General features: G+C 37.2%; 1 protein-coding gene across 7 annotated transcripts in view; it reads right to left on the bottom strand.

Annotated features, from left to right (window-relative positions):
- CCDC85A (coiled-coil domain containing 85A) overlaps positions 1 to 27,238 on the bottom strand; it is a 208,138-nt gene that overhangs the window by 12,426 nt on the left and 168,474 nt on the right. For 3 of the 7 annotated variants that reach the window (XM_053588882.1, XM_053588877.1, XM_053588878.1), the window contains exon 4: positions 918 to 1,052. The exons of the other annotated variants lie outside the window; for them this stretch is intronic. In XM_053588882.1, the coding sequence (XP_053444857.1) occupies positions 918 to 1,052 (135 nt within the window). The remainder of the gene's footprint in view (positions 1 to 917; positions 1,053 to 27,238) is intronic. 7 annotated transcript variants of the gene reach the window in all.

Genomic DNA, 27,238 nt, shown 5'->3' with positions numbered 1-27,238 from the left:
AACATGTCATTTAGGGATTGAAGTTCTACTTTAAATTAGCTTCGAGAGCCATGGACTAGTAATCAACCAGAAAGATCAAAGTTCCTATTTTATGTGTTTTTTGTGAAGCTGCAAAAGTAACCAAATGCCTGGTAAAGTTCAGCAACAACAGATGCTGAATATTTTCTAGATTACAACAACAGAATGAAGCCCCTCATTCTATTATGTCACCTCTTTTCCTATTCCTTAGAATCAGACCAATATTCAGAGAATTACCTATATTCAATTGATACATACTCTCAGTTGACTAATTTATTTTCACTGAACTACTTTTTAAAAATATGCTAATGAGTGAAATGCCAGCACACCAAATGATTTTAAACAGTCCCTTGGAGTCTATGTCAGTAAGATTAAACTCATTTATTTAAATTGTACTTGGCTGTTTCAGGAGACAGGGAATTTAAAATGAAGAAAATCTTAATAAAACTGGAAATGCAATGCCCAGCTTGAGTTGCCTATTGTCAGCCTACCCATGCTCAGATAGCCCACTCATCAACACTTAATCAGGAGTCAATTTGAAAGGGGAAGGACTCATTTTTTTCAGCTGGCCTAGAGACATGATTTTCATGGCCACTGACCTTCTGAATTATTTTTGGTGAAAGGTCCAGGGTACCTTTGTTCTTCTCTCCTGTTTGGGGTTGCTCAACTTTAGCCCCCCACCATGTTCAGGGCAAAACCCCCCCCCAAAACACTAAAGAAGACTATTTAGGAGGTGAAAGACTCTTCTCCTTTGCTCCCTCCCCAGATTTAGCAATTTTCTTTCATGTGTATGAATGTTTTCTACCCCACCCCACCCCCCAGTAGAACTTTTCCTCTAGCAACAGAAGCCATTTGGTTATGCACAAGCAAATGTAGCCAGCTGACTCATCTTCACTCACCGGGAGAGTGGGCAGGCATCGTCCTATTCCTCGGCACCCTTGCCACCACTGCAACACCCGCTGGGCTCTGGGCCCCCAGCCTTTCTCCATATTTGAGCTGTTTCTAGTTGGAGGTTGCCTTCTATTCTGGGTAGCCTTATATTTGGAACAATATGGTACAATCACTCAGAAAAATACTGTTTCTCAAGTCTCAAGAAAGCAGATAGAACAAGAAGCTCAATGAAATGAACCACAATGACCACAATGGCAAGCTGTAACATGCACTTTGTAGTGAGGGAAAAACAAACACAAAACAATCTGAAGTCTTGTCTGTGAGAGCTAACATTGATTTAAGTTTCAGGGAAAGACATAACTACATTCTCAAGCTATCAGAAAGTAGATGATAACATTAAAATTATAGGTAAAAACTTGAATCTATTTGAATAAGTGAATTTCATGGGCTTTACCTGTGAGAAATAGTGAGTTATCATAATTCTTCCAAATATTTAGACTGTGTAACTTCAGAACTTAGCAGAAATTATTTGAAACACAATTGGGAGCACTAAAGTCTTTTGTTAAGAAACACTAGCTTGTTACATGTATTCAGTAATACTCTGAAAACTGACACTGCCTCAAAATCTCAACAAATTTCTACACATGGAAGAGTATGTAACGAGCTAAGAGGTCATCATTGCATTAAAATAACTATTTTACATAGGAAATCTACATAATTATAAAAATTTCTATTAATCAGTTAAGTACCAAATTTATGTACTTGTTGAAACTAGAGATATCAGGTAACTAAAGCAGAAAGAAAAAAAAATATTCCTTAAATTTCAACTCTTTTTACCACCACACTGTGTAATTCTAATAAAATAACCAGAAGCAAATAAACTTATTTAAACATGATTTCCTCTCCCTGCCAACCTTCATGAAGACCTTTAAGAATACTAGGTCCTGGGCGGCGCCTGTGGCTCAGTCAGTGGGGCGCCGGCCCCATATACCGAGGGTGGCGGGTTCGGGCCCGGCCCCGGCCAAACTGCAACCAAAAAATGGCCGGGCGTTGTGGCGGGCGCCTGTAATCCCAGCTACTCGGGAGGCTGAGGCAAGAGAATCACTTAAGCCCAGGAGTTGGAGGTTGCTGTGAGCTGTGTGAGGCCACAGCACTCTACCGAGGGCCATAAAGTGAGACTCTGTCTCTACAAAAAAAATTAAAAAAATAAAAAAAAAAAAAAAAAAAGAATACTAGGTCCTAAGAAATAGGAAGATAATTTTTAAAATTATAGAAAGTCCATAAAATAGTCCCCAAACTCCAGTGTCTAAATGTTGAAGTTTATTTTAGGAGACTGAAAATGTGAACATATCATTTTAGTTCTCATTGGTTCATTTTCCTGGAGGTTAGTGCTATATTCTGAATAGTATTGATCTAATTTTCACTCTTCACTTTTGGAGGAGAACAATAAAGAAAATACACCAGGGTGTTAAGTAAAATAAAAAAGGGAAGAAATGATCACCAACAACCAGTACTCACAAAACTCTTTTCTGAAATCAGTAGCAGTTACCTTTCAAATAAATCACACATATTCTATTCCTCGCACATAGCAAAAATGATACATTTGCACTTGGGTCATAATGATAATTTCATCACAGCAACATTGATTTGAATGTTTCTCTTTTCATAATTATTTCATGTACAAGTGTCTAATTTATCTCCATCATCAAAAGAATTATCTCCAACAAATGATAATATAGTTCATGACTTAAAATTCACCTTCCACCCCAATCTGCATAGTTCTGTATCTAAGAAGATTATTAATCAGTAATGGAAATCTATCCATCTGGATTTGGTTCTTATAATTTATGCATCTCTCAGATATTATGCTTTTTGGATTCAATGACTGAGCAGAACATACAGGAATTCTTACTTTCATTCTTTCTTAATATATAGTAAGGCTAAATCCCAATGTGTCTCCATTGTAACAAAGCTTATTACTACATCTATGAACGAAATCTAGGGTAGCGTCTAAGACCATTGAGAAGCCATTTAGAAAGTACAGCCATTTAGCGACTATCATGCATAGTTTCCCACTTTCGGAAAGTAGATACATGAAATAATAGCTAAACTCTAAATCGTGTAAAAGAGTCTTTTTAAACATATTGAGTATATATTACACAATATTGTTAATCTCACAAAGGGGCAAAAACTGGTGCCAGATTTTTGGGGAAGAATAAACTAATTGATGATATGACCATTTTAAAGGAAAGTCACTCTTTTAGCACCAAATTCTTGTATTGACTTTCTAGTCATGTCAGCCACTTTTTTTTTTTTTTAAATCCGGGTACATGAAAAATGTGTCTGAGGCCAGCCATTGTTAGTCATAGCCTATGGTCTGAGGACTCCAGGGGTCAGAATCTGGATGGTTCAGCAACTCCAGCAGGGTACAGACTTCTCTGTATTTAAGCAATTTCAACATCTGCAATATGACCCCTTCAAACTATAATCATTCTAATAATACATATTTCTCATCTATTTATTTAAAGATGTAAAATTTTCTCTCAAACATTAGTTTCTCTTTATTGCTCAAAAATGAATTACATATTCATTAATATTACATGTTACATGTTATCTAAAATTTCATAAGAACTAGAAAAATGGAAATAGATGTATTGAATTTCTTTTTGAATATATCCATATATATTTGTGCACATATAGGCACATTTGAATAAAGTGAAATTGTAGCATCTTATAAGATTCAGCTTCCCACTTAGACATAAATCAGAAGTAATGCACTTGTAACAAATGTAGAACTCAGCCCTCTTGCCTGTCATAGGAAGCTAACTATGGAAGCTTGAAGATTGATCAGATAAAGTGGTTTCCCGTTACTTAAAGATGTTTAATTTTTTATAAGATCTGAACTTGTTTTCAGACTATCTCACAGTGCCTCATACCTCATCAGAACACATACCTCGTTTAGGAGGGGGAATGAATTCAGCCTTTTCTTATTATTAGGGCAAGAGCAGATGCTTTGCTTAATCTCATTAGTAAAATGGTATTTTGTTCATTTTTGGATAATCTTTGCTCTGATATATTGTAAAACTGTGCTAGCATATAGCCAGAAGCTCAGATTAGAAAAGACCTTTAGAGGTCACCTTGGCAAACCCTTTCCAAGAGATTCCTATGCATATACTTAAAAATGCTGAGATCCTCTTCTTTACTCTAATAATATTACTTAGTTGGTTATATCCAAAGGAAAGTGCATTTTTATGTTTAAATTAACTATTCGATATTGATGCGAATATGAAATAATTTCCAGGATTTATACTCATTTGTTTATGCATTTAAACATTTACTGACCACCTACAAGAGGCAATATGCTATGCCATGAAGATATCTATTCCAACAAATTTTTGTTGAAAGTGAATTCAAATCAGAGACCCAAGGGTCGCATTGCCTGGGTTTTAATTCTTTATCTGACATTTAAGAGCTGCATGACTTTGGATAGGCTATATGACCTCTCTGTGCCTCAGTTTCCTCATCTGTGAAGTGTGGATAATAATGATACAAAGGTATACAACTCTATAGGCTTGGTAACTTACATGAAAAGAGCTCTTAAAACAGTGCCTGGCTCACATAAGTGCTCTATAAGCATTCGCTGTCATTATCATGAATGTTTTTACTTGGCTTGTCAACACATTTCCTAACTTGTCAATTTATGTTCACATGTTTATTATTTAGACTAGTCATTCTCAACAGGGGTGATTTGGCCCCCTCAGGGAAGACATTTGGCAAAAATATCTGACGACATTTTTAGTTGTCAAAGCTAGACAGTTTCTACTGCAATTTAGTGGACAGAGGCCAAGGATTCTGTTAAACATCTTATAACACACAGGGCAGTCCCCTCACAACAAAGAACCTATCCAGCCCAAAGTGTCACCATAGCTGCAGTTGAGAACCATGATTTAGAGAGAGAAAACTACATTAGAAAGCTGCACAGCAAAATTTCTGGTGATAGTACAATGGCAGATTTTGAGAACAAGTTGCCCACAGGGTTTGGAGCTTGAAAAGATTTAGAAGAAAACTCCCTAAGCTTCAGCCCTAAGTATAAAGGTATCCGCATTTCCACCCTCAAATGGGAAATTACTCTTTTTAACAACAAGAACAGAATTTAAAATACCCAAAACATCTTACTGTAACAACACCAGCAGAAAGGGAATAAAACTGGGCAGGCTTAGGGCAGTGGTCCAAAGAACAGAATTCTAGGAGCAGAAAGATAGGGTTTTGTGGAAATTATAGAAGGCATAGAGCTTCCTTAACAATATGCCCAGCAAAGATTCTGTACTTAACAGTCACATTTGGAAAGAATAAAATTGCCAGCAAATGGGAGTGGGGGCCCTGATACATGAAACGACACTTTGGTGTTGATGAGAGCATTGTGTGACATGCAGAGGGAAATCAGAAAGAGGAATCGACAGCCGAGCAGCCACCACACAGGTGGGGAAGGGTATAGTTTGTGTAGATATTTGTTTCCTCTGCAGGCACAAGACCCCTTAAGGGTCTTCATAACAGTTATTCATCACTAAGCTCCTCCCATATTAGGACTACCCTAATGCTATTGATTAAAAGGTTGTTAACAGACTGGCTAATATGAGCTCCTACTGCATTGGAATACCTATGAATATACTAATAGTTAAGACCCAAAATGCACAAGGAACTCAATAACAAGAAAATAAGTAACCAGATTTTAAAAATGGGCAAAGGACTGAAAAGACATTTCTCAAAAGAAGATGAACAAATGAGCAACAGTAAATGAAAAAAAACATGCTCAACTTCAGTAATCATCAGGGAAATGCAAATTAAAACCATGATGAGATAGCAACTCATACATGTTTAAATGGCTGTTATGAGAAAGAAAAAAATAAGTATTTGCATGGATGTGGAGAAAAGGTTGGTGGTAATGTAAATTAGTATAGTTATTATGGAAAGCAGGATGGGTATTCTTCAAAGACTTAAAACTAGAACTACTATCTGATCCAGCAATCCCCCTACTGGCTATATACCCAAAGAAAATGAAATCAGTGTATCAAAGAGATTCTGCTCTCCCATCTTCATTCCAGCACCATTCATAATAGTGAAGATATGGAAACAATGTAAGTGTCCATTGAGGGATGAATGAAAAAGGAAATGCAACATATATATGCACCACAGAATACTATATGAGAAAAGAGGGAAATCCATAGAAAAGAAGGAAATCTTGTCATTTGTGTTAACATGTGTGAACTCAGAGGATATTACGTTAAGTGAAATAAGCCAGGCACAGAAAGACAAATACCACGTGATCTCACTCATATGTAGGACACAAAAAGCCCACTTCTAAATCCCAAAGAAGTAGAGTAGGGGTGTGGTTATCAGAGGCCTGAGTAGTTGGAGGTGGGGGGAACTGGGAAGGTATTCATCAGAGGGTACAAAATTTCACTTAGACAAGAGGAGTACCTTCAAGAGATCAATTGTGCAACACAAAGGCTCCCGTTAATAACATTATATTCTGGAAAAAATGCTAAGAGAATGAATGTGAAAAGTAAAATGACCATAAAAGTGATAATTATAGAAGGTAATGCATTTGCTAATTAGCTAGATTTAGTGATTCCGCAACATATACATACTTAGTTTAAAACATCATGTTGTACAATTTTATCTGTCAATGCCAAAAAAAAACTTAAAAACACAAAGACTAGAAGTATATTAATATTAAAAATGGATGCAGATGAACTGGTACACACCAGTTGAACGTCAGCTCTGGGCTCACTTGTAGGCAAATAGCTGTGGCTGCAGCCATTACATAAAGTCTGTATCTAAAATAATAACCAAATGATTTAGCAACTTGGAATTTTGTGAAGTCACCTAAAGGATCTGTATTATTGACAACTCACTTGATCTGCATCAGTCATGCCATAAATGAAATACAGTAGGGATCCAGGTAAATACAGTGATCTTATCAAGAGAAGAGCCTATGTTTTGTTCCAATTTTCTTCTCTTTGGGTTTTAAATTTCATCAACACTTCTGGATGCCTTGGTTTTCTTATCCTAGACCAGTGTGATCCACAATGTTATTCTCTCAATTCTTGTTCCTTATTCATTCATTCTTTCTCTCTCTCTCTCTCCTTCCCTCCCGCCTCCCCCAACACGCCCCTTCTCTCTCTTTGCTATTCACTCCTTCTAGTTCTTGAATAGGTATCTAAAAACTTGTTTTAATCCTGGCTCTGCTGAAGATCAAGTCCTGTGAATTTTACTTTCACTATTTGAAAGATGGGTACAATCACCACCCAACCCACTTTAAGGTGAACTGTCAAGAGTTTTGTTCATGGTTCAATTTTAAGCACAATCACATTTTACAGTGATATAACACATCATATATCTTGAAATTCACTTAAAATATTAGCAAATGATAAAAATCTATATATAAGACTACAGCTTTTTCTCTATCATCTCAAAAATAGTTGCGTGTATGAGTCCGTATACTTGGCAATCAGTAGATACTCAACTCTTTGTGAAGTAACTGAAGTGTACTTCTAGGGTGCTAAAATGGCCTGAAATAGGTGGAACTGACATTTATATAATGGTCTAAATTTAGCAAATCCAAATCCCCAGTATTTTAACACAATTGACACAACCTAAATTTCCGTTATATTTTTTTCTTATTAGTCAGTTATTATTTGGGCAAAATAAATTTATCCTGAAAATCCTGAATCATCTCCATTGAGTTCTCAAGCTACAGTAAAGCTCAAATATATTACAATGGCAACTGAAAAGAACACTAGAGATCTTTAGTAGACTCAAAGTACATGCCGATTCTTACCAAAATCACTACATAATCCCATTTATCAAGTGATAAAATAAAAAATAATCAGGTAAGATGGCATTATTCTCAACTTCACTATGTGTAAAATACTTTATAAGTTTCCAGGTGGGGAAATCAGAAAGTAATATATATTGACTGACCCTTTGTGTTTTATTCCAAATAATGGCTAAGATTGACGTCTGTGGGGCCACAGGGGAAGTGGTAAGGAGCTTCAATTCAGAGAACCTGCAATCTTTGATGGAGGACAGTTTAGCTGTTTTCACGCTGTAGGATGGGAGTCCCCGGTGTAGGGCACAGAGGACCAAGAGCCGGGCCTGACACGGCACCCAGGTGTCAGATCATGGAAAACCTTCTATGCCATAGCAAGGATTTGAAATTTATTCTATTCAGAGCCATGAGCTATAACAAGAACTTATTTGTTTTTCCTAAATTAGTCAGCTTATAACATGGAGAATGATTTGGGTAGGGAAAAGACTAGCTGGGAGGAAGTTCCCATCAGAGGATCAACTAAAATGCTCAAGTGAAAAATGAGTATTGCCTCCACTGAAAAACAGCAGAAGCAATAAAAAGGACAATATTGATGGATTGAAGGGCAGGACTTCTGAGCTTTCATGTGCATTTGAATGCAGGCAGTGAGGTTGAAGCAGGAATCTAAGATGGCTCTCAGCAGAGGTGTCCAACTTGCCACCTGTGGGCCACATGCAGATTATTTGAGAACCATTTAATTTATCCATGGCGTAAGATATCAGGAAAAGTATGCATGGACCTTTTTGTTTGCTCATCAGCTTTCGTTGGTGTTAGTGTGTTTACTATGGCCCAAGACAACTCTTACTCCTCCAATGTACAACAGAAAAGAAAAAACACTGGCCAACATTGGCTCCCAGCTTTTTGGTCGGTTTTCCTCTGACATGGGAATAAAAGAGAGTTTGCAAAATGTTGAATTGAAAGTGATTTTAACTTCATGCAATGATTGCCTTACCACTTATGAAAATCTCTGATCAGACAATATAATGCTCTTGGAAGGAAAAGAAAATTATTTTGAAACATCTGTTACTCCAGGTAAAACTTACAGATGTATAAATACAGTTTCCAGGAAGAAAAAAAATAAATAAAAGTTATTACAGAAGGTTAGTGGATGCCTTTTTGCAAGAATTATAGAGGGTAAACCCCAGGAAGAAAAGAATTAATATCTTGAAAGGGCTAAGACACACATAGCCTCTGTCTCTGGAGCCAGAATGCCAGTGGACACAGAAAAACAATGAAGTCCTGTTTTTTGTTGTTGTTGTTTTTTTAATAGTTGTTTAACAATAGGCAGGAAATGTGGACAACTTGTTTTACATACATTCTGCTGCTAGGTGATGAGTAAACGTGCTTAATTTTTGCTTTTAATTAACCATACAACGCCTAGTGAGAAACATTGAAATTTCTAGGGGAAAAAGAAAAGAATTATATATCCAAATTGCTTTGCAATCAAGTTGACATTAAGTTGTAATATGGCATAAAGCTTGTGGCATCATTGCTTAGAGGATCACCTCTGAATATGTTTAGGTCTTAGACTCATTAAAAAAGAAGAAAAGCCTAAGAGACGAAAAGGGCTGAGGCAGGTAGATTGCCTGAGCTCAGGAGTTCAAGACTAGCCGGAGCAAAAGCGAGACCTCATGTCTACTGAAAAATAGGAAAACTAGGTGGGTGTCATGGCAGGCACCTATAGTGCCAGCTACTCAGGAGGCTGAGGCAAGAGGATTGCCTGAACCAAAGAGGGTGAGGTTGCTGTGAGCTATGACACCACAGCACTCCACCCAGGGCAATACAGTGAGATGGTGTCAAGAAAAATACAAAGAAAAAGAGAAACAAAAAGAAAAAGAAAAAGAAGGACATCAGTAGGACAAAGAGTATAAGGGCATTAAACTAAATTGCTAGTGTGGAGGCAAAAGCAAGAAAGTAATGCTAATTAACACTGCATTTGACTTGCAGAGCAGAGCCGATTAATGATTGTGTTAAGCACCTCAGCATGTTGTCAGAGCCCACGGGAGCACATGCCCAGAGCCAGAGCTCTAGCCCCAGGAACAGACCAGCAACACGAAATAGAATACTTGTTGAGTTAACTAACAAATACAGGGTGACCTAAAAGTTGTCCCTAAAGTTGCCATACATAGGGAAAACGGGAAATTGTAGCTAAATGTACATTTACAAAATATTCATTACAAAAATTTACAAAATATTCTCCACACATTGGCTATGTCTTTGTAAAATTTGGGGGACACTGTATGACGCTGTGAGGTGAAATTTGCTGCCCTGGGTTTGGCACAAGGAAGGGTCTTATGTTTCTTCAACGAGCCTTTCAGTTTGTGAAGTTCCCGCACAGAACAGGAATGGCAAGACGAGAGGGAGGCAGACAGAGAGGCAGGAGGGCTGTGCGCCACGCCCGGGCAGCGCCCTCTCCACCACAGGTATCAGGAACACTAATAAGCACAGCAGCTCGGGAGGCCACAGGCCCGCCCACGCCATCTATCAGAAGACCCATATTGTAGCACTACCAATGATCGTATGCTTAAAGGTTTACAGAAACAAGAATAGCCAAATGAATCTAAGCAGTATAGCTTCTGCATGCTTGATAGTATTGTGAGCAGACAGAAATGAAATGTGCTATTAGGGAGAACACTGTCAGGGCACAAAAAGAGGCACTGTGGAAGGATGAGCTCTTGTTGTCACCAGCAGCTCTTCCCAGAAAGAAAGAGAATAAAGTTATTTTTAAAATACCCTTATTTGTGTCCTACTTCCTTACAAAAAATAATTTATCATAGAGAACAGAAGTTTCAATTCAAAGTACATATGCTCATTTAAGTGAATGATATTTAAAAAGGTAACTCTAGGACCCATCTAAGTTAAAACAAAATAAAATAACATTGCACATTTTAGTCCATGAAATAAGCTCCAAAATCGTTCATAATTCTGGAAGACTAAAAAGCTAAATGGGGCTCTCTTTCCAGCCTCTATTGCTTACTCTTCTCTCCTTTTCCTGTCTTTAAATTGTAGGGGCACATGTGGGGACTGAGCCCCAGGATAGTCCACAAACCTCTGCTCTTTTCCTCCACATTCATTCACAGGAAGTTTTCATTTAGTCCCATGGTTTTTAAATAAGTAAATACACACATGAATATTTTTATACATATGCAATTCATTCTTCCAAATGTTTTCATCTCCTGCTCTGACCTCTCACCTGAGTTCTAGATTTATACATCTACTCTTCATGTGACATTTCCTTGTCCTAAGATCTCAAATGGACCATGTCTAAAACAGAATTTGATTCCCCTATACCTCCTAACCTTTTCCTTCCAGCCCTCCGTATCTCAGTAAATACAGCCACTAATTATACATAGGAGTGTCCAATCTTTTTCTTCTATGTAGCAAATTGGCAGAATAAGAGTTGGGCCAAACATTGAATACACAAACGCAGAAAAGCTGATGAGAGAAAAAAAAGGTCTGTGCATATTTTTCACAATACCCAACACCACAGACTATTTGAAGTAAAACAGTCTTCAAATAATCAGCATGCAGCCCCTGGGCTGCAGCTGGACACCCTGGAAGGCCCTGTTCCCTGCCTGTCTCTCCAGCCTGTTCACTCTGTTCCAGCCACACAGGCCTTGATCCCCTTTCATCCAGTGGGCCTGCCTCATTCCTACCAAAGGCCTTTGTCCTTGCTGTTCCTGCTTCCCAGAATCCCCTTCTCCATGGCACACTTACCCGTTACATAGGTCTCTTCAGGTGCCACTTTCTCAGTGAGGACTTTTCTAACTCCATGTAAAATGCTCTCACCAGGTCATTCTCTGATTCTGCACCCTGGTTTTGTTTTTGTCATAGCGGTTACCTCTTCTGGGTAATTTATTACATATTCATTGTTTTAAAAATAATAATCTATTTATTAAAATATAAGCTACACATGTCAGAGACTTTAACTCTCTTATTCAAGACTCTATTCTTCTTGTCCAAAACAGTGTTTATACGTAAGAGATGCTCATAAAGATTTAAGGACAAAAGATTAAATGAGTGACCAATATAAGCCATCATCCTCCATGACCTACAGAAATTCTTCTCCTATTTGTTTTTTTTTGGGGGGGGGGGGTTGCAGTGTTTTGGCTAGGGGCTGGGTTCGAACCTGCCACCCCCGGTATATGGGGCTGGCGCCCTACTCCTTGAGCCACAGGCACTGCCCCTCCCATTTGTTAAGAACTATTTTACTTGTCCTAAGAAAAGCAGTGGAAGTCCACTAACCACCTACTGTTGAACGAATAGCCCTATACTAATTCAACATTAAACTTCAACATTTCTCATTTAGAAAAGCAAGGTCACTGCCTTGGTCAACTGAGCTTTTGGGGATAAAAGAAGGCATAAGTAACTGGAATGGAAAGTGGTTTCACTTCATCCTCTATGTAAACTTTGACCACAGCTATTGTCATAAGCCACGGCTGTCCCCCCAACACATTTTATTTTTCCTAAAGTCTCTAAGTAAAAAAATTGAAAGGAAGAAAACAAAGTTCTAAGGGTATCACCCAAGCAACAAAAAGTAACCCTTAACATGAACAGCCAAGACTGTCTATAAACTTGACTGAAAGTTCTGAAAAGCAACATTGTAAAGCTTTAGGAAAAGCATGTTTTAAAAACAAATGTTTTAAAATAAGTATTTTTTGCAATGGTATTAACCTTGGAAAACTATCAAGTTAATCAGTGGTTGAGTATCCCAAGGCTGACTACAGATGGTTTAAAAGAAAAAAAAGTGAAAAGTATTTTGCTAACTCAGAGAGAAATGACCCAGAGAGTAATGAGCTCCACAAGCCACTCAATGCCTGACCCACAGCAAGGAGCTCGTCCTCAACTCTAAAATTGAAAGCCCCATCAATTAGCTTCATGTGGCGGCTGTGAAGGGTGACTAATAAATCTGATTGCAAACCACTCAGAAAACATTCAGTGCTATAGAGAGGCCTGATAACTGCCAGGTTGTCATCAGTCACCAACCAGGCATTGTGAATACATGTGGCTAATCCTTTTAAGTTTTATTATATTTTTTTTTTTTTTTTTTTTTTTTTTTTTTTTTTACCATAACCGTTTATTTTTTTATTTATTTATTTATTTTTTTTTTTTTTAATTTGGCCGGGGCTAGGTTTGAACCCGCCACCTCCGGCATATGGGACCGGCGCCCTACCCGCTGAGCCATAGGTGCCGCCCGAGTTTTATTATATTTTTAATTGACAAATGATAATTGTATCTATTTATGAAGTAAATGAGAGCATCACATTGGCTAATCTTTTTAAGTTTTTCCCCACCTCTTCTGCTGTCAATCAGTCCTGATGCCAAGAATGAGGATTCTTCCTAGTTTCTATAAGTCTCATTCTGATCCATGGAAAACATGCTGACGATATGAATTAGCCTTTGTTCTCCACCTCTCTTCACAAAGCACCTTGCAGATCCCCTGATGAATCTAGGCCATATCCATAGGCAACCCAAAGCCTTTCCCTTTTAGATGCACATACACACTGATTAAAAACCACACATGGCAAAGATCAATGAGGGGAGAATAGTAATATGAAGGACTCAAAAGAATTCAGAACTCAGTTCCCAGCAGCCGTCTGCCAGTTTTTCACTCTTTCACGAAATGCCCTCACTTGAGGAAAAATAGGAGATTAATTGATTTCTGCCTTCTTCCTTATCCAGCAATGGTCTTCCTCATCCACTGATAAACACAGATTTAGAAGTTTACTTGTCTATGATGGACTATAGAAATTCATGTTACCACTCATGTGGTATCTATTTTAAAGACAAGTTTGTCCCATATGATTTTCTTACTATTCTAAGACATGCAAGAATAGCTAGGACATGAAAGTAATATAATAGTAATACAATCAATCACTCAATAAAATTACCATAGATAAGTCTTTCAGAAAGAGGTGAGGAACCTGTAGCCTCCAGATCTCCAACTGCAGGCTCTTGACTGCATCCAAATTTTACAGAATAAATCATGTTAATAAAGAGATTTGTTCTGTGAAGTTTGGATTCAGTCCAAAGGCCACACTCAAGAATCCAGAAGGCCCATCTGGCCCCAATGTCTTGATTTCTACAATCCAATCTTTGACGCAAGCATCTTGATCTCCAAAAAATTTTCATCCCCATGATGAGAGGTTTCTTAAGAAAGAACATATAGCTCAACCACTCCTCTGGTTCAATCACAGTACATTTCAAACCCTGATACTGATAACTCAGGTCAGCTTTAGGGATGACAGGACAAAGAATTTTAACTAATGTAAAAATAAATAGCAAATACTTACTGAGAAGAGTATTTGTGCATAATAAAGTCTTTATGTACAAATGAAAATGTAATTAACAATGTTCAAGAAACCACGTTTTTAAAAAAGACAATATAAGAACCCAGAATAATTATTTTTAGTCTCAAGCAGGAGTCAGCAAACTACTACCAGAGGTAAATTTAGGCCACTGCTTAGTTTGCAAATAAAGTTTTCTTGGAACACAGCTACACCCATCCAATTGTATATTCTGTCTGCTGCTCTTCTTACATTATAATGGCAGACACAGATCCTATGGCCCACAAATTTTTAAATATTTACTATCAGACCCTTTAACAAAATAGTATAAATTACTGCTAATGAAGAAGTCACTGCAGATTAGAATAGTCTGGGCAGTTTCTAAAGAAGAAGGCAAGGGGCTTAAGGAGAAGGTATAATTAAACCAGAAAGTAAGTGACAAGTAGACAAATGTTCTTTCCTGAGTAACCTTTCACTTGGAAGTTAGAAATTTCTTTAAGACAGCTAAAAGAATAAGGCATTTCCTTGCTGGATAAATCATTATTAGAGCAATGAAATTTCACGGTGGATATAAAAACAGATGGACTAGAAACTACACTGGATTTTGTGGCTAATTCTCAAGGCAGACCCCCCCACAATACCACACCAGAGATTGGTTTGGGTTGGTGGTGGTGGAGCCAGTGGTGATGCTGCTGTTTTTACAGCTACGTTTTTTAAAACAAAACAAAACACATCTGCCATGTGACAGGTTTGAGCAAAATGGGAATACCAGACTAACACTGAGAAAAATCTGGACCTGGCCTCTGCCCATTAGCAGGCATTCTCTCACCTACAAAGCAGAGACAGACAGGAAGTCTTGGGGGCAGAATGGGAAGCATTATCAAGATGGATCTGATGCGGGGCCACTACCCAGGACCCCAAATGATACTCAGGATGTGGTTGGTACTTCAGACAGAAACCAACCTTCCAGGTGGGATGGGTGACTCAACTCCATGCTGTATTGTGGACGGTCTCTAACCTGGGGCAGACCCACAAGCAAGGATCACAGACTCTTGTAAAACATCCAGCATGCTGTGGCCCAAGCTTGTTTCTTACAGAAGGAAAGGCCCAATTCAGGCTGCAGCCACATCATTTAAAACAGCGGTTCCCAACCTGTGGGTCGCAACTCCTTTGGGGGTCTCCTGCATATCAGATATTTACATTATGATTCATAACAGTAGCAAAATTACAGTTATGAAGTAGCAATAAAAAGAATTTTATGGTTGAGAGTCACCACAACATGAGGAACTGTATTAAAAGGTCGCAGTATTAGGAAGGTTGAGAACCACTGATTTAAAAGAAGAAAGAGCATAGACAAAGGAATTGGACACTATGCTTTTCATGATCTATAAACTAAACACTTAGGATACTGAACACACACCTAAAACCCAGCTGACTGATGCCTTAAAAAAAATCACAAAAAAGATATATCTAAAATAAAAAAACAACATAAGGCAATACAGTATTAAAAGTCAATGTGATAACATTTAATTTTTTTATTAGTTTGAAGACTATTAAGTCCTACTGATATATAAATTATTATGGCATCTTCTATAACCATGAGAAACCACCCAGAAATACTTCTCTCTAGAACTGAAAAATGTCTTATCACATTCTCATGACTGATTCTGATGAGTTTTATTAAGATCCTAAACAGGGAATCCGTGAAAAATACATGAAAAATACATGAAGGGAAGAGGTCTTGAAATGCTCTTGTGCCCACCTTCACCTCCTCTTCAAGTGTTAAGAGCTTAGCATAACTGGTTTCCCTAAACAAGAGAATCCTCTCCAAGAAAACCAGCATCTGTGAGGGCCACAGGAACCACCTTTATCACGAGTGACCATGTAGAGCAGGCGTCCTCAAACTTTTTAAACAGGGGGCCAGTTCACTGTCCCTCAGACCTTTGGAGGGCCAGACTATATTTAACAAAAAGACTATGAACAAATTCCTAGGCATACTGCACATATCTTATTTTGAAGTAAAAAAACAAAACGGGAACAAGTATAATCACACCGCCTCATGTGGCCCGCAGACCACAGTTTGAGGACCCCTGATGTAGAGCATCCAGTCCTAAGATGACCTCTCCAACATCCTGTTTAATTGGCAAAGAACCTAGTCTTCCATCACCAACTATCTGACCATTTATGCAACTTACTGACATGTATTAAAATAGAACTGGGGTAGAAACAGAAGTGGAAAGTGAATGGGGCTGGTCCCAAACAAAAATTTCAAAATACAAAGTTGCTAAAACCCCCTTTGGCTAAAACTTTTATCAGAAAGATGTCATCCAAATTCTAACTGTAGCTTCTGTTAACTTTTGGCACTCTATACCTGCTAGGTACCCAAATGGATAAAAACCAATTATTCCCATGTAATTTAATTGTGCTCAAATTTACTGTGTTGTAATTTATTTCTGAGTGTGTATTTTATGTTTTCCTCTTATGAGATTTCTGTAGTTAGGGATATTCACAGCATATGAAAATGTTTAAAATTAAAAAATTCTCTCTCTTTGACATTAAGACACACCTGCCTTGAGTGTCAAAAACAGTTGATATATCTTGGCTATTAAAAAGCCTCCTTCCTTGGAGCCAGCTTTTATATAAGTTCAGAAATGTTCCCATCTGGTTCTGAGTTTATCTGTTATTTGTTATCTGTCAAACACTAGAACTCCTGCCTTGAATGTTGTTCTGTAGCAAATGAGAGGCATTTTAGGTCCTTTACTTGTTACACTACATTTGAGTCAGATTTAGATTTCTTTTGTAATCTGTACGTCTTTTCTATACAACCTTTTTTTCTTTTTCTTTTTTTTTTTTTTTTTTTTTGTAGAGACAGAGTCTCACTGTACCGCCCTTGGGTAGAGTGCCGTGGCGTCACAGGGCTCACAGCAACCTCTAACTCTTGGGCTTACGCGATTCTCTTGCCTCAGCCTCCCGAGCAGCTGGGACTACAGGCGCCCGCCACAATGCCCGGCTAACAACCTTTTTTTCTAATGTAATTGCTAGGACCAATAGCTAGTAGAATAAAACTAAAAAAAAAAAAAAATTGGTAATCCAAGGGTTTTACCCAAGGAGGTCAACTGTATCCTTATTGTGTTTTCTCTCTTTTTTAAAAAAATGGTATTTCAAAAGTTGCTTTTATACCACTAATCTATATTGTAGAAGTTATACAAACCTAACAGAGGATAAAAATTTTGAACGAGGGCTTCATTATTTGTGTGTCTTGACAAGGTGCTCCTGGAATCACAAACACCTGAGGCGAGTTGACTTTTGTGAAGTTTGAGGACAAAGAGTTCTCCCAAAGCCAAGAATTAGGTTAGGTAGACACATAGGAATCAAAGAAAATAGAGTGCTTTCAAAAGGGAGGAACAATTCTGAATAGACTGCCTCTTGACTAACAGTAATTATTCCTTCCACTTTCATTTCTTAGGCTTAAGACAGCACCCTGGGTAAAGAGTTGCTTTTTTATGGGTTTGGGGCCAGGAACAGACTAGAACCCAAGTAAGGATGGGGAGGATTTTCTCAGCCAGAGAATATTGCAACACAGAGAAGCCCTGATCATAAGAACAGCAGGGAAGGACCAGGACATCTCTGTTGCCAGTGGTCAGACAGATAGAGGGAAGCTTGGAAACCCACATGACTAGATATAAGACAGGAGGTAGAAAGCTGTAAAGTTGATCATAAAACAGCTCCCAAAGGTAAGCTAACAGTGAAAAACACTGTCACCATCTTCGTGACCCTCATTTGGGCAAGTGTGGCTCAGGAAACAGACTCTACTCTTCAGAAATGCCACATGTACAAATGTGATTGGGCTGTTTTTCAACATGCTTTTCCATTGCTTATGAATGTTAAAATTCTTATTAGAATTTCTAGCTTAATCCCTAAAATAAATCTAAATCTGCATCTAGGAATTATTTGCCATGCCACCGGAAGCCCTTAAGTAGTAAAACAATTAAGCCAAAGCCTGCCATTTATTTAGTAGGCTTTCTTTTTTCCTACTCCTCTCTAAAACGTGCTTTAAATCAGCAGTTCCCAACCTGTGATAACTGTATTAAAGGGCTGGGGCATTAGGAAGGTTGAGGACCACTGCTTTAACTAGTGTCACATGTTAATGTTCTACCAGGTGAAACAGACTCGATGGCACCGACCTAAAAGACAATGTACAATGGCTCCTTGTAAACTGTAACAGCTACACCGATCCTGTCCCACTATGTCCTTCCTGTGATTCTTTCATTCTCTACATCAACAAAAAAATCTAAAGAAAGGCCTCAGCCACTTCTGGATGGCTGTTAATCTACAAAAATGAATCCAATAAATCAGATATCCTTTGAAAAAACATTTTCTTCCTCTCTACATTGTTCTGTATGTGTATCACAAGTACAGCTGACTTTGATTTATATGCAAGTTCCCCTTTGTTATTTTCTTTAGCTACACTGCAAAGAAAAATCACTAATGTGTAATGGCTGATTTCTTTGTCATCTCTTTGTTACAGTAATTTATTTTGGCTATGTCAGAACTGAACTTCGGAGAAGTATGCTACATTTTTTAAATAAAGTGTGTATATATGTATATATATAGGGGGTATAGATTAGAGGTAGATAAAAGATAATTTCCTAACATTTCCCATATTGGCATTCTCTTTCATCAAAATTTTTAAAACTCCCTCTATGAAATGCTGTGCTTCCTTTTATTCTAACGCAATCCTTTGAAACAGTTCTGACATGCAATGCTTTTAAAATGTCCACTTTGGTTTTTATACTGAAGAGAGAAAGTCCTAAGCTCAAGTGATCTTTACTACGTGTACCAACTTTTAAAAGGCATTTTCCTCTCAAATAATATTAATAATGCCTAATAAATAATACTGCATTTTCAAAAAATAAGATGGCTTGTATTTTTGGATTCTCCTTAAAATGTTGCATTCACAAGGTGGATTGAAAGCATAGCTCATGATCCTTGTAGGAGACCAATTTGACTAGGGCAATGCAAAGGACTCCACCTTCACTGGGCAGCAACCCACCATGGCGGCTGTGCTGACACTCTCTCGGCACTTCCTGTGTGCTCCTCCTCACCACTGTGTAGAGCCAACTCAGTCTTCACCACCTCTCCATCTGTTCCTGACTAACGAGCCCTTCATTCTGAGATTTGGTGATTTTGCATGTATGTAAGATATGGACACAGTTTTCATTTAAATCTGAACTCAGAATGTTTAGGGGAAGAAGAAGTCCTACTTACAATGAAAGACGTGAGCTTTTTTGACCAGGGAGAAATCCACAAGCATTTATTTCATTCATTTTATTTTTAAATATGTATATTGTTAGCTAAAACTAGTACCTTGATGGTCATGATTTTATAGAACAAAAACAGGCATCAAAGGGGTTGCATGTTCTCTCTTAAAACACACATAAAGCCAAAACTGGTCACAGTACATTATATGTACGAGGTCTGACAATTAAGTTTGCAAGCTCATTCTAGAAAAAGTGTTCTATACCTCATTCCTGACTACCACTAGGGTCCCCTTTGAAGTCCTCCCTTTATGAAGCTTTGCACTGATGCCAGCACCTAGTCCACACTGCAAAGCAATTCTGGAACTCTTTTTCTGGAATGACCATCAGGGCTATCGTTGTCTAAGTTCACAAACTTGCTACCACGCAGTTATGTTGGCAGCGCTATACAAACAACTCAGGTTTCATAACCTTGGTGTATCAGTGTCTCACAGTTGTGTTCATGTCACCATGTGTCAGTGTCTTGCTGAGTGGCATTTATTGTTGTTGTTGCATGTTTTTGTGTGCCGTACAACCACAGCTCTGAGGGTCATTCCAGAAAAGAGTTCTAAATTGCTTTGAAGGGTAGACTAGGCACCGGCTTCAGTGCATAGCTTCCAAAGGGGAGTGTTTTAAAGGTTACAGTAGTGATAGTTAGCAATGAAGTACGTGGTACTTTTTCTAAGATAAGTCCACAACCTTAATTGTTAGACCTTATATATTTGATGTGATATGAACCTCAAGAATACATATTTGGGACTGCATGTTATTTAAATAGATTTAATGGCTATCTGATGAAAATGTATTAACTTTAGAGGCCAGTGAGATAGAACACACAATGACATAAATTGGCACCTGTAAATGAAAGACCCAATGTGTTGGCAAGTTGTAGTTTTAATGAATTTGAGTATTGAAATAAGAAAGAACACACCTAGTCTGTGTATACATTATACATAAACACAAACTCTCTCTGGATAAAGAGTCATGTATTTGAAGAGCTGAGTAGAACCTTCCATATTACCTATGACAACCTTTTTTTTTTTTTTAGAAAAGGTATATAAGTCTTAAAGAGGTTAATAGTGTCCTCCTGGTCTAACAAGTAAGTAAGGACAGATCCAGGCCAAGAGCTAGCTTTACAATCCCTATGCAGTTCACAGTGCCTCTTTTAATCACTTGACTACTAACAGAGTCCAAAGTCACTGATGATTCTGTCTTTGCTTTCTAAACATAACTCATATATTTTGCTTATTTTTCATACAAGGACAGCTTTTCAAATATAATTTAAACCTCAAGTCAGAAATTTACATACTTCAACTGTCTTTTGGTCAGAGAATATAAATATTTGCTTATATATTATATATTAACATGCCCATATAGATACATTTATCGTCTATCTTATGCTTTTATTTAGGCAATATACTTATCATCTACATCACATTTGTGCTTGTCTATTTTACATGTGAAAGATATAGGCAATTACTTATTATTAAGAGACATCAACTTTAATTTTTAACATGTTAATTTATAAGCAAGTTAACTTTGCTCAGGCTACAGCAAAGAAAGAAACTAGAAGTCCAAGACTTAGATGAAAAGTGCCTAAACCTCGTTGTAGAAAAGGTCAGAATGAGAAAGCGGAGGAGGACTCTTCTTTTCCATCAGTCAGAGAGTCAGTGACCTCCAGCAGGAAATGGAGAGCAAAGAGAGAGTGTTCTAGAGGGAAACACAGCATCTTTACAGGCTTGAAGGAAGCCAAGGTTGGATAATTTAATGCTTTCTTGATATCTGTATTTCAATGGTATTTACGTTTAATTTAATTAATTCCAAAATCAAGCACTACATAGTGTTTTCCATTTTCTATATGTTTGTTTTAATTTATTTTTGGCTTTACAAAAAAAGCCAAAGGAAAAGTAGAAATCATTTCTACAGGTACAGGCAACAATAACTTCTCATATTGTTTCCTCTTAAAATTTTTCCAAATATTCATCAGTATTGCTTCTCATTCAAGAATCCATCATTCTAATTGATATTACTACACAACAAACCCTAAAGCTGACAGAATCCCATAAACTTTTGGCAAAAAATTCTGCCAAGGACAGGTTACAAAAATGACACTTTTTATGATATTACAAATCAAAAACATTTTTGAATGTACCCTAGTGAAAGAATTATTAACATGCTTAGATATAAAAAGACAGCAGCGCTAAATATGTCACTGATGACACAGCCCCTAATAATTTAGTCCCTTTTAGATTTAAATGAGTTTAATAAGTGGCATGGCCGTATTTTTCTATTTCACCTATATTCTCTGATTGGAATGAATATTTATCATGTATCAAAGATTCTCAAACAAGAGCCCTCAAGCCTGAGGGGATCTCAGGTTAGGAATAACCTCACTTTGAGAGCCTCCATGTGGCCTTAGATATTTCTCCTATGAATTGTACTGTCTTTATATTTTGTCTGGTGAACTTGTTTTTCCCATAATTCATTTATATAGATTCTCCATTTATATAGGTTTTCTAGCATAACTTTTTCTGCATAGATTTATTCTCCATATCTATTTATCTCTTCCATTGCAATACATCCATACCACTTGTGTAGCTCCCATCTGCCTCGGAAAGTTCTACTGAACTATAGACAAAAGTCTTTTTCTTTAATTATATAAATCGTACCAATTTAGAGAAAACAGCGATCCATTAGCACTATTCCTCTGGAGAAGTCCTTTTTTCCCTAAATATGACACTAGCAACAACCGATCAATGGACATCACAATTTTTTTCTATCAGTAACAACCAGATTCTACACATGTTGTGCGACATAATTGAGGTTGCTGTTCATGAGAAAAAAAATAATTTTGCACAAGTTTCTCCTTGGGAGTATAGGAATGGCTATTTCCATGCAAATAACAATTGAAGAACACCTCAACTTGTTTTAAGCATCCTGGAAAGTGTTACTCTGTAGCAGGTTTTTGTGCAACCATCATTTTTTTTTCTTGTTCAGAGCAATCCCAAATCTAAAAAGAGCCACGTTATCTATGACCCTATCAGACAAAAACAAACAAATAAAAATTCCCAAAAAGCAAAATAGAACTGGCAGAGCATAAAGTCAGAAAATGTGAAAAGGAAAGTAAAGCAATAAATAAATATCTCCACAGCCAACAAAGAAACACGCGTCAGGGAAATGCATGTGTCACAGAACAGTCCCACCCTCCCCACGCTGGACATCTCTGTACAAGCCCCCAGCTGAGGTGAGGGAGGCTTCAGAGGGGGGACACTGGACCTGGCTGTGTTGCCATGGAAATGAGAAGCTCAGTTTCTTTAGCTCCTTTGTACCCTTCTCAACACTTCTGGCAACTGTGACAGGTTCTCTTTCTTTGTTCAGACTGCTCTGATAATAGCCCTGCCTCTTTCCCATGAAAGACCACGTTGGGAGGTTGTATTGTAACCAAATTACACCGAGAGGGAGACTTTTCATTTTCATTCCTAAAATTAGACTCTTTGGTGTGTACTCTAAAATTAGACTCTTCAGCATAACAAAAATAGAAACACTGGCTGGAAGGGGCCAGCTCAGTGGTGATTGAGTTACCACACCTTTCAAACAGGTTTGCTGAATTTGCTTTTGCAATTCTGGAAACTGCTTGCAAATGCTGGTCTCATGAGGTGGAAAGTAGTTGGGCACAGTGGCCCATGCCTGTAATCTGAGCACCTTGGAAGGCCAAGGTGGGAGGATGTCTTGAGGCCAGGAGTTCCAGACCAGTCTGGGCAACACAGTGAGACCCTTTCTCTACAAAAAATTTAAACATTACATGTGTATAATAGTGTATGCCTATAGTACCAGATACTCCGGAGGGTGAAGAGGGAGGATCTTGAGCCCACAAGCTCAATGTTGCAGTGAGCTGTGATCATGCCACTGCCATATAAGATCCTGTTATATATATGGTATATATATTACATACCATTTCCTAAAAGTAGGAATAGACTAACAAATCTGAAATCTTTGATGGCAAAGCAGATCCAATGTTAGTTTATAAGACAATTGTGGCAAAAATGAATTTGACAATAAGATAAAAACATATTTAGTATCTTTATTACACTGAATGACATTATACCTCAGTGATCCTTGTAGGTATGGAGAGATGATTAAAGGAAGTACTGTGTATTAACTAGAAAGAACTCTGAATAGGCCTACACCTTAAGTCCATCCCCAGTCAGCTGCCTGACTGGAACCATACTCCTCTAACCTCCACAAACGCAACATGCCCTGGCTAAAAAAGAAAATTATCCTATGTGATGTGTAAGGTTCCATGCAGCTCTGCAAATCTATGCCTTTATTTATACAAAGTAAGCTTGTATTTATTTGTAAGTATACACATAAAATAGATTTGCCCCTTTTTATTTTGACACAAAATTTCTTAAAACTACAACTTCAGGGCAGTGCCTGTGGCTCAAAGGAGTAAGGCACCGGCCCCATATGCCAGAGGTGGCGGGGTCAAACCCAGCCCCGGCCAGAAACTGAAAAAAAAATAAATAAATAAATAAACAAACAAAAAAACCCCTACAACTTCACAACATATTGGGTCTGTTAGTTAAAAATGTCTACTTACATTATTGCAAGTGTTTCTACCTTATTGGATTTAAAACTTAATAAAATTTCATGGATAGCAGGTATACTAATATAACAATCTTCATTTGGGGCTCATATCACATAAAATACATATAGTGGAACTAACCTTTGTGAGGAATTTTAGCATTATGTGTTTTATATAACATTATATACAATTTTTGAGGTCTTTTAAATTTTGATCTTTCAAAAATGTTCATGTTAATTTCTGTGCTCAGGAGAGACTATCCTAAATTCAAATGATCTTTAACTACTATTTATACCAACTTTCAAAATGCATTATCTTCTCAATAACACCTAGCAATAATACTGGATTTCCCAAAAATAATGAGATTGGTTTTCACTTAGGGTATCTTTGAAATATTATGTTCACATACTAGATCTAAAATATACCTCAGTGATCCTTGTAGGATATTATAGAGACCATAGCAGAGTTAACTTTGCTCAGGGGTAAGACATGGATCCAAATTGTTATTTATACCTGGGACCACAGAATGTAAGAGCTGGGAAGAACCTTGTCATTTACAAATAAAGAAATTGAGGCTTCTTGCACTTGAATAGAGAGAAATCCGCCAGCATTTATTATACCAAACTTATTTATTGCTTGGTTGGGTTCAGCGGCTCACACCTATAATCCCAGAGCTGTGGAAAGCAGAGGAGGGTGGATCACATGAGCTCAGAAGTTCAAGACCAGCATGAGCAAAAGTGAGACCCGGTCACTACTAAAAATTGAAAAACTAGCTGGGTGTTGTGATAAGCACCTATAGTCCCAGTTACTACAGAGGCTGAGGCAAGAGGATGGCTTGAGCCCAGGAGTTTGCAGTTGCTGTGAGCTGGGATGCCCAGGCAGTTTAGCCTGGGGCAACAGAGTAAGATTCTCTCAAAAACAAAAAAACAAAAAACAAACAAAAAAGGATAAATATATATAACACACACACACACATATATATTGCTAGGGCAAAGTTGTGACTTTTATTCATTACAAACAATGTTATATAAAGAACAAAAATAAGTGTTAAGGAATATTTCTTCCTCCAGAGCAATGCTTTAAATGCTTTATATAATTAGTCTAAACTGGCAAAAATCCTGGCCACAGCCAAGTATATCAAATGAATATATCACAGGTATTAGATATACCTGAGATTCCAATTGCCAGTTATATTCTTATTCCTGTTTATTCAAAGACATACTTTAATTAACTTGGGAATGAAAAGGAATTCCTTCTAATTAAGGCACAGCGAATGTGCTCTTTTAATGAAAATCAAGTGTTTAAATATTGAAACTAATTTATGCCAGAATGCTAGCTTATCTCATTGAATTGACCTTATAAATCAGCTAACATCATGGAGTCAGAAATAGTTTCTGCAGGTGATCAGACATTCTTTGTAACACCAGGAACACCTATGAGTAAGTTGTACAGGAAGATGCTTTTGTACTAATCACCCCAAGTCTCAGCCTTCCATGAAGATTCCCTTCACAATTCTCAGTGATCTGAGACCCATTTACGTATTCCATTCTAGAGTCTCATCTGCTATCTGTGTTCACGTGAGTGTGTGTTTATAGGAGTAGCGGTAACTGGTGGTTTTATCCACTCGATCTTATTTTTAAATTAAAAAAAAAAACACTATCCAATAGAGAAATTTAACATAAATATTGTTTTGGAACTGAGATAGATCTATTGCATTCTTTGCACATGTCCAATAGCATATTTCAAGCAATGGATTTTCTTTGCCTTAAAGTACTTTGACAATAAATAGTTGTTTAACTAAAACTAAAACATTGTTTTTTCATTTTAAGCATCTCTGAAATCAGCAAGAATACGATATGGTATAATTAAAAACATCTTTTTTCTTTTATCATGGTATAGTACATATACAATGATATATATATAACATTTAAGATTCAATAAAATATAATCTTTCTTGCCATTTTGTGGCAGGGGAAAGAACCCAAAATGAATCACAACAAAATGAACCAAAACAAAACAAAATCTTCCTTGATAGCAAAGTAGCAATGCAACTCAAAGCATATAACTGAATAATTGAAGTTGTTTTGTCTCACCTCCTCTTAACTATGTGAGTACTATGTACTTAAACATACAGACATATATCAAGGACGGTTGAGGGCTCTTCTGATTTTCTTTCAAGACTATTAAAATTCAATTTTACAGATTAAAAAAAAATGAATCTTGTAATCATTTTCACATGCTAGTATTTCAATGATTTCAGAGAGAAATGAAGAAACATCATTGTTTTTTTTCTATTTCTTTTCTTCTACATTCCCAGATGCCTGAGAGATGATATAACCCTATTTAATTTTTTAGGTTTATCTGTAACAAGGAAGAAGTTGATGTTTTCAGTCAAAGGCCCTACCAAGCACAGACTGTCAATCATATAAAAGCCAAAAAGACAAAATAAATAAATGAAATAGAATTAAATTAAATTTTAGAAAAAGGGAAGTTAAGGGAAAAAATTCTCTAGTAGTAGTATTTTATTTCATGACACAAATAATCTCTTCGTCATGAAGTTTAACATATGGACAATATGAGAAAAGTGACAAATACAGTAATCTCTTCTAATCCCTGGTTTCAGTTACCTATGGTCAAATGCAGTCCAAAAGTATTAAATGGAAAATTCCAGAAATAAGCAATTCGTAAGAATCACATTGCAAGCCATTCTGACAAGCGTGATGAAATCTCTCGCTGCTCTACTCTGTCCCGCCCAGGACGCATCCCTGCTGTCTACACTTCCTGCCCGTCAGTGGTCACTTAGCAGTTGTCTCTGATATCAGATATCACAGGGCTTGTGTTTAAGTTATCCCTATTTTACTTTAATAAAGCTTTACTAACAATAACTTTATTATTAGTTACTGTTGTTAATATTTTACTATGCCAAACTAAAAAACTAAACTTTATCATATAAATGTACATATAGGAGAAAAGATATTATATATAAGGTCACCACTGCCTGCAGTTCCAAGCACCCACTTATGATCTTGGAACATATGTCCTGCGAAAGGGAAGCCTCCTGGAGATTCATTTCATCTCATGATTACTGGGTAGATTGTTGGCCAATGGAATAAAGAGAAAGGCATTCTTATGCACAGTATTTGAAAGCTCAAATCATCATTAACAGCAAAGGTAGTTTAAAACCAAACAAGATTAAAGACCTATAGTGTCCTCCCAAAGGGTCTTGCCATCAATGTTCAAATCTCTTCTCCTGAAACATAACCAATCTTTGTGTTTTTATTTACACTAC

Source organism: Nycticebus coucang, chromosome 4, assembly GCF_027406575.1.
Source record: "Nycticebus coucang isolate mNycCou1 chromosome 4, mNycCou1.pri, whole genome shotgun sequence".
Classification (NCBI taxonomy): Eukaryota; Metazoa; Chordata; class Mammalia; order Primates; family Lorisidae; genus Nycticebus; species Nycticebus coucang.
This window is presented reverse-complemented; position numbering and strand designations above follow the sequence as displayed.